The sequence below is a fragment of the Struthio camelus genome, chromosome 7, assembly GCF_040807025.1.
Source record: "Struthio camelus isolate bStrCam1 chromosome 7, bStrCam1.hap1, whole genome shotgun sequence".
NCBI classification, from domain to species: domain Eukaryota; kingdom Metazoa; phylum Chordata; class Aves; order Struthioniformes; family Struthionidae; genus Struthio; species Struthio camelus.
Genome location: NC_090948.1, coordinates 33,477,841 through 33,496,507, shown reverse-complemented (window position 1 = coordinate 33,496,507; position 18,667 = coordinate 33,477,841). Strand labels below are relative to the sequence as shown.

Sequence of the window (18,667 nt, the reverse complement as noted above, 5' to 3'; positions counted from 1 at the left end):
GTGCATTTTGAAAGGATAAGGAATTGGTGGTTACAAGTTGCAGCAAAGTAATTTCTTACTGCATTTAAAAAAAAAATTGCAATTAGAATGGTAAAGTAGTAGGACGTGTTGGTGAGAGAGGTTGTGAAATCACCATCCGTGGAGATGTTCAAGATGTAACCGGACAAATTCCTGAGCAGCTTGACCTAGCTTTGAATTTGACTTTGTGTTGGGCAAGAGTTTGGGCTAAGCAACTTCCAGAAGCTCTTCCAGCCACAGTTATTCAGTGAGTCTGTGCGACAATAAGCTGGACACACGGGGCTGATTCATGTTAAGTGATTTCCTTTTCTTCCTCTATGGCTCTGACAGTTTGACTCATCTCCTCTCTCACCCAAACTACCTGCTTGTTTGGTGGGTCTTTTTTAGTTGATACCATTTTACTCAACTGAGTTAGAGAGTGAATGGAGGAGGGGAGCAAGAACCACTTGACCTTGTTTAGCACCAGCCAGGTTAGCTTATCCAGCTGCTCTGTCAGCAGTGTTTAAACTTGATTTGTATTGTGTATCAGGGAATGAAAATGAACATTGGGACTTCAGTGTATGACTTGGAGGTATACAACTATCCTCGTTTAGTTTCACAGTTGAGGAAAGAACTGTGCTAATAGATGCAGGGTTGAGTAGTCATCTCTTCTTTAAAGTCAGATTATTGGGCTTATCTAGTAGATCTTTCTTTAGAAAGAGACTTAACAGAAACGTGGGGGGGTTTTTTTGTTTGTTTTTAAATTCACTTCTGAAATTAGTTACTTGTAACTTAAGCCCATTTCATTTATTTTGGGGGACCCTGAGTTCTAGCTTTCTAAAGGTCCAGGCTGGGACATGAAGAACTATGTAGACTATTTTTTCTCTTTATCCCTCATTTGTGGTAGTCTTTTATTCCCTGATTTAAGTCTCTCTTTATACAGAGACCCCAAGGCAGGAGAGCTGCCAAACGGTTTAGTGCTACAGGCCATTTGAAAATCTCAATCTGAGTATTTTGTCAGTAGGAGCTGTTGGGTGGATGCTTAGCATTTTTTAAAAATCTGACTGCTTATTTAAGTATCTAAGTAGACTTGGACTCCTATTTAAGTTTAACAAATATTTTGTTTTAACAAAGGTAACTGTATATATTCTTGTGTAGTTATTACAGGAGTTACATTTTTAAAAATTATCAGGGCTTGTGACCTGGAAAAAAGAACATGTTACGATGGATGTAAAATGCTGTTTGTTGCTAAGAGCGTATTTGAAACAATGGAAAGACTTTAAAAAATGTTGAAGTTCTGAAGTGTTTCTTCTGTCAGTGTTAGATTTGGCAGTGGCTCACAAACATGAGAAACAGTTGGCAGGAAAGGAGTAACTCTTAATATACTCCTTGCGAGAATCAAGTTTTTTCTGCGAATGTTAAAATCCTACAGTAGGATTTAAAGGAAGGGATTTAATCCTACAGTAGGATTTAAGGGGTGGGGGGAGTTTATTTCTAAGTGAATAAAAGTAGGTTTCTTCCTTCCGTTTGTGAGGTAGGATTTGAAATGGCTACTTAAGGAACTGTTTACCTGTAAGCAATTGCTTCTGTACGTGTAACTGAAATAACTGAAAACTAACAGCAAGTGTTTTCAGCATAAGTTTATTCACCTTGAACTTTCTAACTCAGAAGATGATAGCTAATGATACTTCTGTAATAATAGGTAATACACAAGCGGTAATACACGTTTTTTTTCCAAGCTGAATTTTCTTGGCAGTGTTATCAAATCTGAAGGTTATCACTCAACTCCACAGAAACCTTTTTGTTTTAAATTGTATTGTTAAAAAAAAAAATCATGTTGGAACTTGATGGAGCAGCAAAAACCTTAAGGCAGGTTACTAAACTAGAGAAAATTCCCCACGTACTAACAACATGAATCTTAACCTTTTTTTCTTTGTCTGTTTTACAGATATCAACTGTGTCCTGGCATTAAGATCTCTTAGTCTATCCTCCTGTCATTTAATCTTTCAATTGTGACAGTTGGAAAATGATAGTTTCCATACTGCACATGTATAAATGTATGAAGGTAACTTCAAAGGAACCGCATTTACTTGCAAGACACATCTCCGTGTGAGACCATACATACAAGTTAAGCCTGAAAACAGAATATTACTTTATTTACTTTATGCACTGAGTAGCACAGCAGGCAACTGTTACTTCTTATATATAGCCTCTGTTTCTTCCCAAACAGAAGAAGTAAACATAAGCATTTAACATCTTTCTTAGCTTTTATTTAAATCTATTTGTATTTGATGTTTTCCTTTTTGTTACTTTTTTTAAGTAAAACTTGTTGCAGGATCAACAAGAAATAAAATGGGTCTGTGAACTGGAAAGCCTTCTCAAATGTGACTGTAGTTTTATCAAAGAAAAGTCGAGAAAATATCTGTCAAATACTCCCCCTCTCCCCCCCCCCCCCCTTAAACTCAGACTTTTACTCCAGAGGAACTGTTTATTAAAGATTTGGAATTTATACTTTTGTCTTTTGGGCTTGCTTCTTTTTGATTTATTTTTTTCATGTAACATTTAAATTTGAATATCGTTGCTATCAGATAGAGGTGTTTTTACACAGGATTAGATAATGCAAAAAGTGAACATTTGTCTCCCTCCCGTGTTTTCTTTGTACCAATTGTATTTGAAAACTTTCCTGTATGAAAGGTTGCTTTTTTGATTATTTCTTTGTAGCGAATAAACTGAATGGCATCAGAGGAAGCCTTCTATAGGCGAATAGAATAAAGATAGTAAGATAAAGGTAATGAAGACAAGAACAGATTATAGGCAGCTTCCCATTATAACTTCTGTGCAAGTGTCTCTTAATACTGCAGTAGCAAAAGTCATGATTTCCATAGATTCTCCGAAAACTATTTGTTTCCCTGTTGTTGACAGTGGCTTGGAAAGCTCTTTATCTGCTTCTCAGTGGTAGCTGTGTATGCTGATAGTGCTGTATAATTGGCATTTGACACAATTACTTATCCTTAAAGCATAACATCAGAACATTCTGAAGTATTAAATGGGCTTTTCTGTTTGTTCCCGGAGTTGGGCTGTGTCATATCCTGTCTTGCTTTTGAGTGAAAAGAAGCCCTTGTAACTCATCAAAGTTAGAGTAAAATGTAGTAACTGGAAAAGTCTAAAATTATTAATTATTTTTTAAAATAACTGTAGAAAATACAGTGGAGAAAAATAATACAGTTATTGTTCAGTAATGGAGAAGTTATTTGTCATTACTTCATGTACAGTAGGCAGTTTGCTATTTTTGGATGTTGTTCTATATTTAGTATTTGTGCCTCTGAAGCAGGGTGTCAGGGCTAAGGAGCTTTGGCATGAGTACTTCCCTCCTCCCAAGGTTAGCTTGAATTCTGGAGTTTAACTTCTGTCTGGAGAAGAGCAGTTGCTGAAACAGAGTTGTGCGCTCTCCATCTTTTCTTTACCTTTTCTGTTATGTCTAACAGTCTTTCCCATTCAAAGTACAAATATTTTTAATTATTCAGTTATTCAAAACTGAATAATGATAAACTTCTTATGAATTTTGAAACTGATGAAGGGTGAAATCTTATGCATCCTCTTTCTAATGGTATACCTTTGAAAGTCTCATCTGTGAGCTCAAACAAAGAGTATCATCTCATCCTGCTAGTGCTTTTCGTGTACCGAACCTGTTCTGTATTTTCAAGAATATTTTCTTGATCGTCCTGTTTTGAAATGATTTGGAGTGATTTGTTTTTTAATTTAATTCTATGTTTTATTTCTGTTTTTTTTGGAAAGGCAGATAATAGGGATCTGGAATTGGTTATCGGTTTGTGAATGTTAAGATAGATCAAGTTATGAATAGTGTGGTAAGAATTTAACATCCAAAGTGCTACTTTTTTTCCAGTATCTAAGAATGTTCCTCTTGAGATACCTTACAAATGTTTTTGCTGCTTTTAACGAGTAGGGAGAAGCTACAGGCAAGTCTCAGCTTGTTTTAAAAACAAAACCAACCAACCAAAGAAACCCAACCTCCCGCAAACCAATTTGTTGAATTGCGCATAAAAGAACTGAGATTGTCATTGTACAAATTGCAGCATACTAGGTTCTGCTGCCAAAGAGATGAACCTTACACCCGAGTGACCATGTAGACGAGGACAGTGCACAAGCATTTCATTCAACAAAACTGTTCTTCAATTCTTGGCTCTTCAGGCTTTTAAAGCAATATCTCAAACGGTATGTATTTAGGGGGAGAAGGGTAGTTTTTCTTCTTTTCCTCCACCCTGAATGGACTCGGAAAAACACAAAATAACCTGAGGCCGCTGTATGCCTTTGCAAGCCTTGGCAAGAATTAGCAGTCCTTGTCAAGGATCCTATTAAGAGCTTTTTTTGTTTTGTTTTGTTTTTTTGTTTTGGATCATGTGTGTCAATGTTCCTTGATCTCTCTTAAAAAGAGGGAGCAATGACAAGACCCATGTAGTCCAAACTAGTTTGACATTTCTAGTGGCTTGACAGTCTAAAATCATTTGATCAGATCACTTGCTTACCATATAACATTCTGGTTTATTAGAGATAGGCATTCTGTACGTTACAGGATTTGAGAGCTTTTGAGTCTTGCCTGACTTCCAGACAAGTGCACAAGCAGAATATGTTACAGCATCTTGAGATCGCTCTTTCCTGAGTTTCTTGAAACTTCAAACTTATTTTTTTCTTACTCAGACTCCTCTCCTCCCTGCCCGCCTCCCCAGCCAAATAAGGATGAGTTAGGTTATGGAGATGCTTTATTACACTAGTGGCAGGCCTCTGCTCTAGTGACTGCCAGAATATGATTGCATGCTGCTTTGATCAAGATTTAGTTGTGTTGCTTACATCTTTCAAGTTCTGTTTTGCTTTTAAATATAAAGAGCTGTAAGCTTGTGATGGAGGTGTATGGTTCTGTTTAAATATACTCAAATATTTGTTCTATTTTAGTTTTGAGAATCACATACTAATATGAGAAGGAATGTGCAGGAGTACTGCTTCTATTCAGCAGAACTTATATTTAAACATAATAAATTATTTCTGCTCACTTTAGTAGCTTTCATTGTTTTATCTTGTGACTTTCTTAGAGGCCAGCACAACCACGTCAGACGTTCTGATCTTCCTTGTATGCTTGAAAGCTGTTTCCTGAGTTGCAGTCATGCATACTTGAATAAATCACTTGAAGTAAACACACTGGTATATCTGGGTACATAATTTCTCTTGCAGAATCTTCTGTTTTTAATGGAATGCCAAGGAAGTAACTCATTTCTAAGTCTGACTCTGGGGTGAATTGGTAGGGCTGACAGATGGGAAAGCCGTGTATTCTGGGGCAATGTGAGATATGTTCTTATGAACAGACCATGACTGAGTACGTACATCTGTGTCAGTGTTAGTAATTTTCAAAGCTGTTTGTAAACAGGAGGGAAGTTATTTCATCCTTCCTAGTACTACGTGGTTTATTAAAAGGGGTTACAGAAAATTACTTTTTTATTCTTTTCCATTTAAAAAACATTGGAATATCAAGCTTGTCCCTTCTTGCCATTGTAAGGCACGTGTTGCCTTATAAATTTTGAAGATTTGAATCCAACGATCCCTGTCTTTTTTCCCCAATTACTTGTTCCAACAGTTGCATTTCAGGTTTGAACAAGCAAAAGATGGTCATGATAGCAGGGTGTATAAACCTCTTCCTTTCCTAATCCTGTTTAATTATGTTATGTCTTTATTGGAGTTTTAATCATTTTGCCTTTCTGTAAAAAGAAAACAGAGGCAAAATTTAAATTACTGATCCTTTATAAAAATACTGCAGGTAAGTGACATTTTTCTGTTAATTACTTTCAGTGTTGCTCTGGTACAGCCTTCTAGCGTTCTTTACCGAAGCAAGGAACTCGCTGCCCCGCATTTGGATTCTTTTATATTTTCCACGAGTACCTTTGGAAACTATGCACAAGGTTAAAATCTCTTCAGCCTATCAGCATTTACCGTGTCTCACATTCTTAGCAAACTGAATACTGAAGTTTTGGTATATCAGTGTTCAGGTTTCAGTGGGATGAAATGTATTTCTGCAAGGCATAAGAAAATTGAGTGGCTTTCTACTTCAGCAGGAATTGCTGTATGTTGAAAAGGCCTACCTGATGTCTGACTCTTCAGTTGCATTGTAAATATCTATTTAAGGTATCAAAGTGTTCCAAGAAATACTCCTGTTGGCGAGGTTTATCAGTTGTGTGATTGAAATGGCATATAGAAACTTGTTGCATGGGTAAATTTAGGTGAGAATGAATTTCTTCAGCGCCTGAGGGATAATTTTCTGGAGTTAGACCTTATTCTCACTAAATTTTTGAGTAGTGCTATGCACAGTTTGTTAGTCTCGTTTCTGTGTTAGAGAAGATTAAAACACAGAACTATTTGAGATAAAATTATCTTACAGCTTTATGTGCAAGTCTTTATGTTGTCTTCCCCTAAATTTCTTATTATTGATTGCTGTTTTATGAATAGTTTCATTAGTAGCTTAGGGGGAGGCTGCTCTGTAGATTAGGGTAGCCTGAGAGGAAATATTTAGCTGCAAATTTGCCTAGCAATCACAGAAAAGGGAGAATGAAAGTGATGTGTATGAATTCATAAAATAGGTGCCATGTATTTCAAGTGTTAATCAGATGAGATTTTTTTAGAGCTTCAGCACAGCCTATGAAGAAGCTACTGATATTGAACACTTTACTGTTTACTTCTTTGGGTTTTTTTTATTCATCCTGGCACTTGCTTGACAATTTAAAAGAAGCCAGATTCTCAGTGTAGAGCAGGCACAGGTTAGCTCCGTGTTTGAATTCCTTTTGCGTTTTTCCTTGTTAAAATAGGAATTGTATTCAGTACTTTGGTAGAAAGTGAAAACCTCAGTTAGGGGAACATGCGAAGATGCTCTGTTTTCCGTTCTTTTGAATATACTGGAAAATAATAATGAAGCAGCAATAACCGAGGGGAATTAATCCCTTAAATTTATCTATTGTAGTCTTTTGCTTTTTGAGAAGAAGGGCAAGTTAGAGGTTCTAAAGATGTATACATTTGAAAGAGCACTATTTTCAACTTTTTTTTGTTCCTAGCCCTGGAGAATGCACCATAATCATGGATGAATCAGTCTATAATTGATAACTCTCTATAAAGTGTGTTCTTAATTCCAATTTGAATTTGGATGAGATTCAAATTTCAGATGTTGGCTCTTGTGCCTTTACTAAATAAAAAAGCTGCTAGCGTCAGAATTTTATTTTCTTCTTGTTGGAGAGAGGTCACGTTAAAACAATGGTATGAAGCACGTTAAGTTTCTTGCAACAGGACAAGTTTTCCAGAACTGAAATAAATCTGAAATTTTCAGAAATGCTGTTGAACAATGGAAGTGAATATCAGAAATTTACATATTTCCCTGATGAGAAGTCTCTCACAACGTTGGTGGAAGAAGCTTTTATATTACTTTATGCCTACTTTAGATTTCACTGTTAATATTACTGGGTCCTATAGTATCCCTTAATCCTGTCACTAGAATGTGAGTCCGCATGCTTATACCCACATCCTTCCAGATGAAATGCTTCCTCAGAAAGAGGAAAATGAAAGAGTCATCATTTTTTAGATGAAGGAGATTACACTTCAAATTAGAAGTTATTTTACACTTAGAAAGGTAGAGAAAGATGAAGGTATTCTGCATTAAAAACATGTTTAACGTTTTTCAGGACTTGTCTCACATCCCAGGTACTCTTAATCCTTTGGCTGACGACCCACCTAAGCTGTTTTCTTACCTCTTCCACCTTCCCCCATGAGCCTTATGCTCAATTCTGTAGTGACATATCCTTTGCAAGCGCAGTGAAGAATGATCGCTTGTACTCTCCAAGTCTGTCTTGGAGCACCCAGTTCATCCAAAACTTGTAGACAGTGGGACAGATCTCCCACTTGCGAGTGCTTTGGCTTCTAGATAATTGTACTAAAAGCAAGCTTGAAGGAAAGCGTCTGTGACTTATGTTTCGTGTTCATATCTGTCAGTGGTGTCAGTGTGGTTAGAGGTATACGCAGAATACTTCATGCGGTGGCATTCTCGGGAGGCCTAAGCAGCAATCTTATCTGTCAAGATGATCGCAGTTTTCAGCATAGGCAGCAGCAAAACTCTGGAGACTTTAAAGCTTTGACAAAAATCTTTCCCTGGATGAAGAATTTGAAGATCGCAAAAATCCTGCTTGTGCTGCCTAAATTTTGTCATGGTTTTTATTTAAAAATTATTTTTACAGTCACTCTTTTCAGGATACAGACCCTATCTCATGGTCTTTGTTCATAAATGGGTGGTTTTGCCATATGAAATAAACCTATTTCTAGCCAGTTTACCAGAGGAGACACCTAGGTTGTTCTCTGTAAGTGGCCTCTCACTGCCATTTACCACAATTTTTTCCATTGCAGGCTTTCCGGAAAAGGTTTAATTTTCTTTCAGCCCTTGATAAAGGTACCAGTAGGCCTGCGCATTTGAAGAAGAGAATTTGAGAGACGGAAAGAAGTTCTTCACCTTTATTTCTGAATACATACATTAGTAGGAGGTGGGAGAGACCGGATGAAGTAGATTAAATTATATAACGTGACTAGGAATTGGATTCAGTTTGCCTACCCCATGTTTGGCTGTGTCTGTGACTTGACTGTTTCTGTGCTGCATATATCTTTGGGGGAGTATTTTTTTCTTTCATAAATTTGTGATTAGAAACCACAAGTCAAGTTAAAGGGGTCCGTTATCTGGTGGCCAAATATCTGCAGGTGGTGTAAGGTTCTAGAGCTCTGAATGTATAATTATTAGGCTTAATAGTTGAAGTATCTGAGACTTTTTGAGCAGCTTAGTCTGTACACTGTAAATTATTCTCCATGTCATGTAGCGTTTCCTTACTCAAGCCTGTTTAGCTCAGCCTCACTGGAACTTGAGGCCATTGTGACCTGATGGTTTGGACTTGCAAGTTAAGTTCTGTATTGTGATGTAAGTGAAAAGGGTGGAACTTCTTTTTTTAAATAATCACTTTTGCCAAAAAAAGTTTTATTTGTTGGGGTTTGGGATTGCTATGTTGTTTCCTGGGCTATACAGTACTCCTCCTCATTGCCTTACCTGCAGATGGTATATTTTTTTGTACCATTGAATTGAAAAAGAGTAAATCTTGCAGTTTTGTATTTTGTCTGCTAAAGGCTTAGTTGTTTGCATAGCATCAGTTATGCATAACATCATCCGATCGTGACCTTTAAGTTTTATCCAGGGAAAAAATTAAGTTTCAGATACTGCACTTGGACAAAATAAATTCTGAAGTAGTCTAAAATAATTTGAAATATTTTTGTATGACTTTCTCTTCTGGGTTTGGTTATACAGTGTTACATAATCTAGTGATTTTAAAGAGAACATATGTCTGTCTTATCTATAGCTAAACATTTGTTTGGTTGTTTTTTGATTAGTTCTTGTCAGTGATTTATCGCTGTGGATTAAATCAATAGGAGCCTAAATTTAGGATTTAATATGTAAATATAAACACTCTTCTCCATGTTCTTGATATGACACAAACTGCATGAGGCTTCATTTAAATTATTCCTCTTACTTTTTAGTCACTGCCAATTTCAATGATTAATGATAGCTGACAGATTCCTTTATTTTCCTTTACAGTGGTAGAAACAAATGTAAATTTTAAGGCTTATATGTTTAGCAGCGCTTAAGCAGATCTTTCTAAGCTAGGCAAGAGTTCTGTGATTTTTGTGCCTCAAATGCCAGTAAGATTTTTTTTTTTTTTTTCAGTAAAGGCCATTTAATAGTATGTGTATTTTTATAGCTCCCAGGGAAAAAAGTAAATCTTAAACTCCATCTCTGCGTCAGTTTCTAACTTCTGGACCTTAAAGTTTCTGTATTCCTTCTAAATCATTGACATCACAGACAGCTAAAACGCATTATGACTGACCTTCAACTCTTTCCTGTACGTCAGATGTAGTAGGAGAAACCATATGTACCTTGATTGTTTTGTTGCAGTATACTGACTAAAGACAGAGCCCTAGGTTTTTGGTTTGCTTTTGAGGAGAAAAATTGTTGAGCTATTACAGAAGTGTTTTTACGTTTTTATAAGAACTTTAATTGTAAGGACCCTAATACCTAAAGTCTGTTTAAACTGCAAAAATGTCTAAATATGTTTTAGTATACTTAAATGAAAAAAGTAGTAGACATTTGAGTTTCAGTGCACATAGTCTTGGTTCCCCCCAGAAGCACTATTTTATTCTTGAATGTTAGAGTGTAGTCCCTTTTGAAGTCCAGATAATTCTCTGTAGGCAAATTTATTAGCGGAGGCCTTAAACCATTTTCTTTTGTGATTCCTGATTTCCTTTAATATTGTTCTCTTTCCTGTGTTTGAAACTGTCGAGGCAGTGGTTCCAACTTACTGTTTTGTTGAAGGCAGATGATCTTGGAAAGACTTTTCACCCCCAACCGTTTGTTCCCATCATCTTCCTTCTTTGTCAGAGGTTACCAACCCCATAAACTGTGTTAATACAACCCTCTGTGACAGTTTAATTAAAAAACAACAAAGTTGAACACTAATCCTCCATCATCTCCCTACTGCCCCCCCCCCCAAAAAAAAAAGATAGTATGAAGCAATGTTTAACTAGTCTTTACTGTTTGTCTTTGGTGTTACAGAGACCTTACTGTCTCACTATCTTCTGGTAAAAATATTTGAAATAGTACTTGAAAATATGCATGCTTTACTCCTGGAATTTTGACACTTCAAGCTTGACTTGGTATGTCACCATGATATGGCATTGATGCAGTTTTCGGGTTTTGCTTGCTCCACTGTCTCTGAATTAAGTTTGGTACCTTATTGCTTTTGTCAAGAGTGGGTCTGTTGCAGGATATATTTGGCCTTAAAGGGCCTGAAAAAAACAATTGGTACTGTTCACAGACCAGGATTCAGCATTTACTTTCAGTTGATTAAGAAAGTGTGTAAACTGAAGTGAATATTTTGAAATTTCAAGGGGGGTACTTGGATTGTTTTCTGAGATCATAAAATCTTAGGTGTCACAGGACCTTTTTTTTTTTTTTCAAAAAAACAACAACAACAAGGAGGTCCTGAAAACGTTTCTCACCATTTGAATTACTCCGTGAAAAGATAGACTGAAGAAATACTTGACCTTTTGTAAGAATCTTAGGGGGAGGGGAAGAGGATCACCTATCAAAATGTAGTCGAATGTGTCCTGCCGCACAGGCAGAAGCTAGATTTTGTTGGCTCTCTTGTCAGAGAAACTGAAGTCTGGGCAGCATTCCCAGGATCAGTATTATGATAAGAACATGCTTCTCTAGGTTTGTGAGCCAAGTGATCAAATTTTATTGTTGCTTATATCCACAGAAGGCAAATTATTAGCCAAATGATATGGCCCAGCAAGGCTCTGAAGCATGCTAAGAAAGCTGACTATGAAATTTTCCTGGTGGCTAAACAGCATGGGGCCTAGATGTTTTGTGTTAATTTTCTGAAACTCGGGAAGATGTGCGAAATGGATCGGATCATAACTCGCTGTACGCTTTCAGGGATGTCAGAAGCAGTAGAAGATTGTATTAACCTTGGGGATAATCTGTCTTCAGTATACTGAGAGGAGGTTTAGATTGCTGATGGAGAAGCTTTGAGCCAGAAACCTCCAATATGAGATAAACAGTTAAAATTGCCTTTTGGATCTTTCTAAAAATCAGAACCACTGTTCAGGAGAATTCTTTCCCTATAGTCCCATAACTTCTCAAGTACCCCAAACAAGAGTTGCATAGCAAAGGCATTAACCCAGTTGTGTTAGTGACAAATCTTGGTAAGTTAGATTCGGACTCGATTTCTTGATGCTAGTTGAACTATCCGGCTTTGATGCGTCACCAGTGCTGCAGATGGGACTGTAGAACTGTGCAAGGTTTGGGAAGGGTCTGCTGTATAACTGCTAATGATTTAACAGCAAGCTATTGTCAGATTCCTTTGAGCCCCAAAGCTCTGAGAGTCAGCTGACTTCTTCACCTTATTGGCTGTACAAATTTCAGAGCTTTTCTATATCCATGGTATTAGCTTGCTGGACCAGTGGAGGAAGAACACTTAAGGCCCACTGAAAGTACGGAGGCTTCTTCACTGTGAGTGCAAAGCCTGCTTTCACAGCACAGCAGTTACAGGAGACTAGCCTTGTAGAGTCCTGCAGACAACTCCAGATGAGGTAGCTGGGTGTGCCAAAACAAAATATTTAAGCTATCCTCTAAGAAATCAGAAGGCTTAAACTTCTTTTACTATAGGAAATTACATCTGCCAAGACAAAGTGAGAGCCTAGTGGAGTTTTCTGGCCCTACTGCCAAGGAAGACTTCCGGTATGGGTCCAAGTCAGTATTACAAGAGGTTTATATCTGGATTCTCATACAAGGAGTGTCTGGTGTGATGAGATGCTTTGGAGGGCACAGTGCTTAGCAATTTTACAGAAGCACAGACTGGTTGAGGTTGTCAGGGACCTCTGGAGATAGTCTAGTCCAACCCCTCTGCTCAAGCAGAGTCGCCTAGGACCGCATTACCCAGGACTCTGTCCAGACAGCTTTTGAAGATCTCCAGCGAAGGAGACTCCACAACCTCTCTGGGCCACCCGTGCCAGTGCTCTGTCACCCTCACAGGAAAGAAGTTTTTCCTCAGGTTCAGATGGAACTGCCTGTGTTTTCAGTCTGTGCCCGTTGCCTCTCATCCTGTCGCTGGGCACCACTGAGAAGAGTTGGGCCCTGTACTCTTTCCCTTCTCCCTTCAGATGCGCTTATACACGTTGATGAGATCGCCTCTCAGTCTCCTCTTCTCCAGGCTGAACAGTCCCAGCTCGCTCAGCCTTTCCTCATCTGAGAGATGCTCCAGTCCCTTCATCATCTTGGTGGCCCTCTGCTGGACTCACTCCAGGAGCTCCGTGTCCCCCTTGTATTGGGGAGCCCAGACCTGGACACAGTACTCCAGGTGGGGCCGAGTAGAGGGGGAGGATCGCCTCCCTCGACCTGCTGGCAACGCTCTGCCTAATGCAGCCCAGGATCCCGTTGGCCTCCTCGGCCTCAAGGGGCGCGTTGCTGGCTGGTGGTCAGCTTGTTGTCCACCAGGACTCCCGGGTCCTTCTCGGCAGAGCCGCTTTCCAGCAGGTCAGCGGCCAGCCTGTCCTGGTGCCTGGGGTTGTTCCTCCCCAGGTGCCGGACCCTGCAGTTGCCGATGTTGAACTTCATGAGGTTCCTCTCCGCCCATCTGTCCAGCCTGTCGAGGTCCCTCTGTGACTGGCAGCACAGCCCTCTGGGGTATCAGGCACTCCTCCCAGTTTTGTATCATCTGTGAACTTGCTGAGGAGGCACTCTGTCCCTTCCTCCAGGTCACTGAAGAATAAGTTAAACAAGACTGGGCCCAGTAGTGACTCTTGGGATGCACTGCTAGTTACGGGTGAACGTGCTCTGTGGTGTTTCACAGCCATAACTGAGAATGTGTATGCTGCTCTGAATGGAGATAAGGCCCACTTTTTTTGCACCCTTATGTGCAAACTGCTGCTTCTGGCTGCCGCTGTTAGCTGCACTCTGATTTACACAGGTTCATGTCGCTCTGTAGTTTCTGTCCTTTCTCTCTGGCCGATACTGTACAGTCCTACCTTACCCAGGAATTTATTTGTGTTCTGATGCTTTTGAATATGCCCCGGGGCAATGATTTTGGAGGAGCTTGAGCATGTGAAACACTTCTGTCTTCTATCTTGACATAACATGTCTTATATTTCAACAGGGAACTCAGATGAGGAAAATGGAAATGAATGGCAAGGACAGAGAAAGAACTTCTTCACTGTGAGGGTGACAGAGCATTGGAACAGGTTGCCCAGAGAGGTAGTGGAGTCTCCTTCCCTGGAGATATTCAAAACCCATCTGGATGTGATCCTGGGAAATATGCTCTAGGTGACCCTGCTTGAGCAGGGAGGTTGGACTAGATGATCTCCAGAGGTCCCTTCCAACCTCAACCATTCTGTGATTCTGTGACAGCAGAGTATCTAGCTGTGAAGCAGAGCGTAGGCACTTCAGGTGTTACCTGCTTAGGGCGTTTCTGATCTTTGCGTAATTTGCATGGTTGTAAAGACTCAGGAGAAAATGCTCAGGTTGGTCTTTTGCCCTTTTGTACTGCAACTGCTGTATGTGTTCACAATATACCATCAAGTTGTGATTACAGGCTTTTTTTTTTTTTTTTTTTTTTTTTTTTTTTGCTTCTCAAGGGGAAGAAGTCTATGACAGTTGAAGAGTACCTCTAGTACCTCCTGAGTATGTAAGTCCTTTTTAAGGATCTAGAAGAGCAGTTGACTCTGTTCTTAAGGAAAATAATGCAGATGCGCTAGGCTTTAGTCCATTGATCTAATTTCCAGCTGTAATATGCACAAAATAAATAAAAGTTCTCTCCTGGAAAGAAGAAAGCTGCGTGCCCTGATAGAGAAGAAATATCTTCTAGAAAGAGGGATACCTGACTTGAAGAAAAGCAATTGTATTTTTTATAATTGTGGAGATTTGCTCTATTTCTTGGTCAGCTTGGAAATAAAAGGTCAATTTTGCGTTAGTGGAGGCAGCACTCAGTATCTGACCTGCCAGCATCCACAACCAGCCAGATTATTTTAGTTTCAGCTAAGTACTTAAGTTGACCACTTGATGTTTAGGTCAGCATTATTTCTATGTAATATTTTGTTTTCATCAGACTATTCCAAGATAGTGTTTCTGAAGTTCTGTATACCTACCCACAAATGATTACAATTTTGCCATAAAGGGTCTATGAAATAATCAATAAGAACAGCAAAACCAAAGCTTTCCAAGAACAACCTGGAAGAATGTAAAAACAGCATTATCTTAGACTGACTTTGGGAGTCCTGACCAGATATATAGCAAGGCCAAACCATTATAATGCCAATGTGAAGTGCTGGAATATCATCTGGAATATCATCTTACTCCTTGCATTTTAGTAGCCTGCAAGAATAGCTTAGTGATTGTGTATTAAAACTCAAACAAATACAGCCATACATAAAGTTAACTTTTAAAATTAGCTTGCAGGCAGGTATATTTTCACTTTAGTGGGAGGGTGATCAGAAGTGTTTTGAGCTGTTTTGACTTAAGGATTGAACAAATGTGCTTGAACCATATTGCAGACTCTTCTTTCACATCTTGCTTGGCATCCAGAGACTGGAAAGTGATATGCTTGCTCAGCCCAAGCAGCATTCTGTTTTATATTGTGGTCCTGTATGTTTTGGAACGGCTATTTGTTGAACAAGGTATTCCTGCTCTTTACTTTCACTATTCTACAGGCAAAAAACATCAAGCCCCAAATGTACTACAAGCAATATCATATTTGCTCTTCCAACATGCTTTGGCATGCTGTGGGGGTTTTTCTACATGTTCATTTATGTTGAAAAGGTTTTCTTTAAGAAATTCATATCCTTGAATAGGAACATGACGTTTGAAGTAGGAACTGGACATTTGTTATGGCTGATTTCCTTTTAAAATTCTACCCAAATTTCACAGCTACAGTAGTAAAAACAGAGTACGTGTTATTTTTTCAAACACTTCCTAGTTTATCGCAGCTCTGGCCACATTCTTCAGTGGCAGTCATGAGACTCTTAACTGAACTATCTTCTAGGTTACTGTCTAGTAGCCTGGGCCTGTAGTAGGTTTTCCATGTACACAGGTTTCTAACAAGAAGCCCTAAAATGAGTCATTTGCTTCAGGAACCTCTCCCATCTCTTGTTAACAGAATCGCCTGCGAGCTGTGAAGCTCTGACACTGCTTACAGAGACGTGCTGCTTACAGAGACGTGCTGCTAGCACTAGCTGCTTTTCTCATTCTCTCCATTGCTTCCACCCCAAATCTCAAATGCTGAAGGTTACTGCTTCAGTTCTTTCTCTTTTAGTTGTTTGTCTGATATTATCCTAACTCACGTCTGTCATGTGATCTAAATTTACAGAAACTTCAAAGCAGGGCTCTGTTTCATGCTTCTGAGTGAAGGTATGGCTAGCTGAACAGTTGATCCTGCAGAAGCGAAGCGGTAGTGATGGGAGGAGGGAAGAGGTAGCTGGACATTGGAGTGAATTGAGTAGTTAACCTGTACAAGGTAGCAGTGAGTCTTTGTATGATCATGTACTTGCGGTTATTCTAGCTGTTAGTTACTTTCATTAAGATTACTTTGCAAACTTATATTCCTTAAATACTTATTATTTTGTAATTAAAATACATACCTGAGAGACAGATGTGTCATAACATAACAATTTCTCTGTAAATATTTGTCATTTTTACTCTTCTGTTTCTAAAAGCTATTTCTCATTTGAAGGTAAAGAGCCTCTGAGCAGCCTTTTGTCTTCCTGCAGTTACAGATTTCTCATATGCTAACTTTTTTTTTTTTTTTTCCTATTTCTGGGCTAAAAATTAAGCTCCTTGTTCAGTCATAGATTGGTCAGGCTGTTGGATGTTTATAGCTGATAGGGAATGCCCTAGATCCATCTCTGATGTTTTATTCCACTATAAAAATTCTAATTTATACTGAAGGTAAGTAAATAACTGAGCTGAAAACTGCTGAGACAGTTGGGGAAAGAGGAGATGGATTGAAGGAACAAAGCATACAGAGAGTCAAGTGTCATGGGAAGTTTTAGAGAGGAGAAGAGGTAGGTGACGGGGGTTGGATAGGGAGCTGGAGGAATTGGATAGGGAGCTGGAGGAATTGGATAGGGAGCTGGAGGAATTGGATAGGGAGCTGGAGGAATTGGATAGGGAGCTGGAGGAATTGGATAGGGAGCTGGAGGAATTGGATAGGGAGCTGGAGGAATTGGATAGGGAGCTGGAGGAATTGGATAGGGAGCTGGAGGAATTGGATAGGGAGCTGGAGGAATTGGATAGGGAGCTGGAGGAATTGGAAGCTATTGAAGAAGAAGTTACTAGAATCTTGAGGTAAGCAAGGAGGTGGGAAAAGGACTCCACAGTAGGAGCACGCCTTCCCCTCCTCCTTCCTTCCTCAGCAGCTTGACTCGATTGCACTTAAACCTTGCTGCTGCACATCCCTCCTTTCTGTGCTGCTCACAGCTGTTCATTCTTGCCCTCTGCCTTGGATTGGCAGGACAGCCCTGCCTCCCCCGCAGAATGAGGCTGAAATCAGCTCAGGGGAGATATTCTAGCTGCTCCCTAAGTTTTCTGAGCACAAAAAACTTAGTTTTCTGGGCTAGCTTGATAGTTGCTATCTTTCTTTTTCTTTTTCTTTTTTTTTAAAGTGTGTGTGCTGGTATATCATGAAGATCCTGCAATTAATCTTAACTCCAAAAATTCCCAGGTAAATCTATATTTAGGATGTAACCAGAGACAAGCACTTTGAGGTTCCATACTTCTTAATTCTTGAGTGCTTTGTGTAGTCATAGTAGTAAATGAATGAGTAGATGAGTAGTAAATTCTAGTAAAAGGAAGATGGAATTGTGAAAATAACTTATTTAATGGTTTTATTTTGGACATGATAGCATTTCTCATAAAAATACCATCTAGAATAAAGATACCAAATAGTTTGAGAAACGAATCCATTAATAATTAAGCATTTTGGATAATTGTATAAAATATCTCAATTGATTTTTTTTTTTTTTAATATAAAATTAAGTAGCATTTCATGCTGCTGAAGAAATGGTTTGTAACACAGAGAGGTCACTCGCATAAATAAATAATTATTCTTAAGTTCATCCTCATCCCTGATGAAGGCTTTGGAGTTTGCTGTTTCAGTAAAGAAGGGGTGAATTTGGAACTGAAACAGCAATTTGGTAAGCAATAAAAGAAGCTGTGTCCATGCTACTAGTGCTGAGAAGCTGACATCCACGCTATACAGGTTGTCAAGGTTTTATTTCAAACTAGTTCTAGTATGACTCTGTGACTGAATTCCTGTTAGTGGTCGGAGCATATACTGTGCACTCCAGAAGGTTGATCTCTGATCTAGTTTTATTCAAAAGAAGGCTGGTTCATGTGCTCAGAGACTGCTTTGCTACGTAAAACAAAGCAAGGGAAATAAAGGCATTTGGGAGACTGACTTCAAGACTGCACTCCTGTTGTGAGATAAAATGCTAATATAGACATACCTAGAGTTGTGTAGATCAGAAAAATCATACTAATGTTCATACCAAGCAGTTATGTTAGTGATCTTGGATATCTGATAAACAGGAGTAGGATCAGTGTTAAAAATTAACAGCTATTAAGAATTTCATCCATTTGGCAGTTTGGAAAAACCCAAAAGAGCTTCATAAACACTACCGTTGTTCAGAAATACCTTTTTCCCTTGTAAAGCAGCCATATTTTCAAATTATACAAAGCAGGCTTCGTATAAATTAGATACAGGGAATGTGGTGGTACAGTAGAAAGGGAAAGTATACCAACTTTTTTCTATTTATAGAAGTTCATTGTAGAGCCTGCCAGAAGATGAACTCAATTCCTTGGTTATATATAGAGAAAGAGATGGATTTATTTTGCAGATTTCTTACCAGCTTACTTTAGAAAACGAAAAAAGCCCTCCCCACAGACACCTTTGCATGGCAAGTGTTTTTTCAGTTTTACCATGGAAGAAACAAGTCAAGTGTCAGCCTGTCTGCTCAGCGGAGACAGTTGTCTTTAAGAACTAGT

At 38.8% G+C, this 18,667-nt stretch overlaps 2 protein-coding genes across 9 annotated transcripts in view; both read left to right on the top strand.

The window, feature by feature from the left end:
* BMPR1A (bone morphogenetic protein receptor type 1A) overlaps positions 1-18,667 on the top strand; it is a 93,600-nt gene that overhangs the window by 20,175 nt on the left and 54,758 nt on the right. The window lies entirely within an intron of this gene.
* On the top strand, positions 11,527-16,973 carry LOC138067869 (uncharacterized). Its single transcript, XM_068951172.1, has 3 exons — positions 11,527-11,622; positions 13,788-13,846; positions 16,709-16,973. Exons 1-3 carry the CDS (start codon positions 11,527-11,529, stop codon positions 16,971-16,973), a joined length of 420 nt encoding a protein of 139 aa, XP_068807273.1.

Bases quoted from the DNA above. Each gene is read 5' to 3' on its own strand.
- LOC138067869 (XM_068951172.1), top strand. From the start codon at position 11,527: ATGTGCGAAATGGATCGGATCATAACTCGCTGTACGCTTTCAGGGATG. The intron at 11,623-13,787 runs GTATACTGAGAG...ATATTTCAACAG, and splicing joins TTGGGGATAATCTGTCTTCA to GGAACTCAGATGAGGAAAAT. The intron at 13,847-16,708 runs GTGAGGGTGACA...GGGGTTGGATAG, and splicing joins AGAGAAAGAACTTCTTCACT to GGAGCTGGAGGAATTGGATA.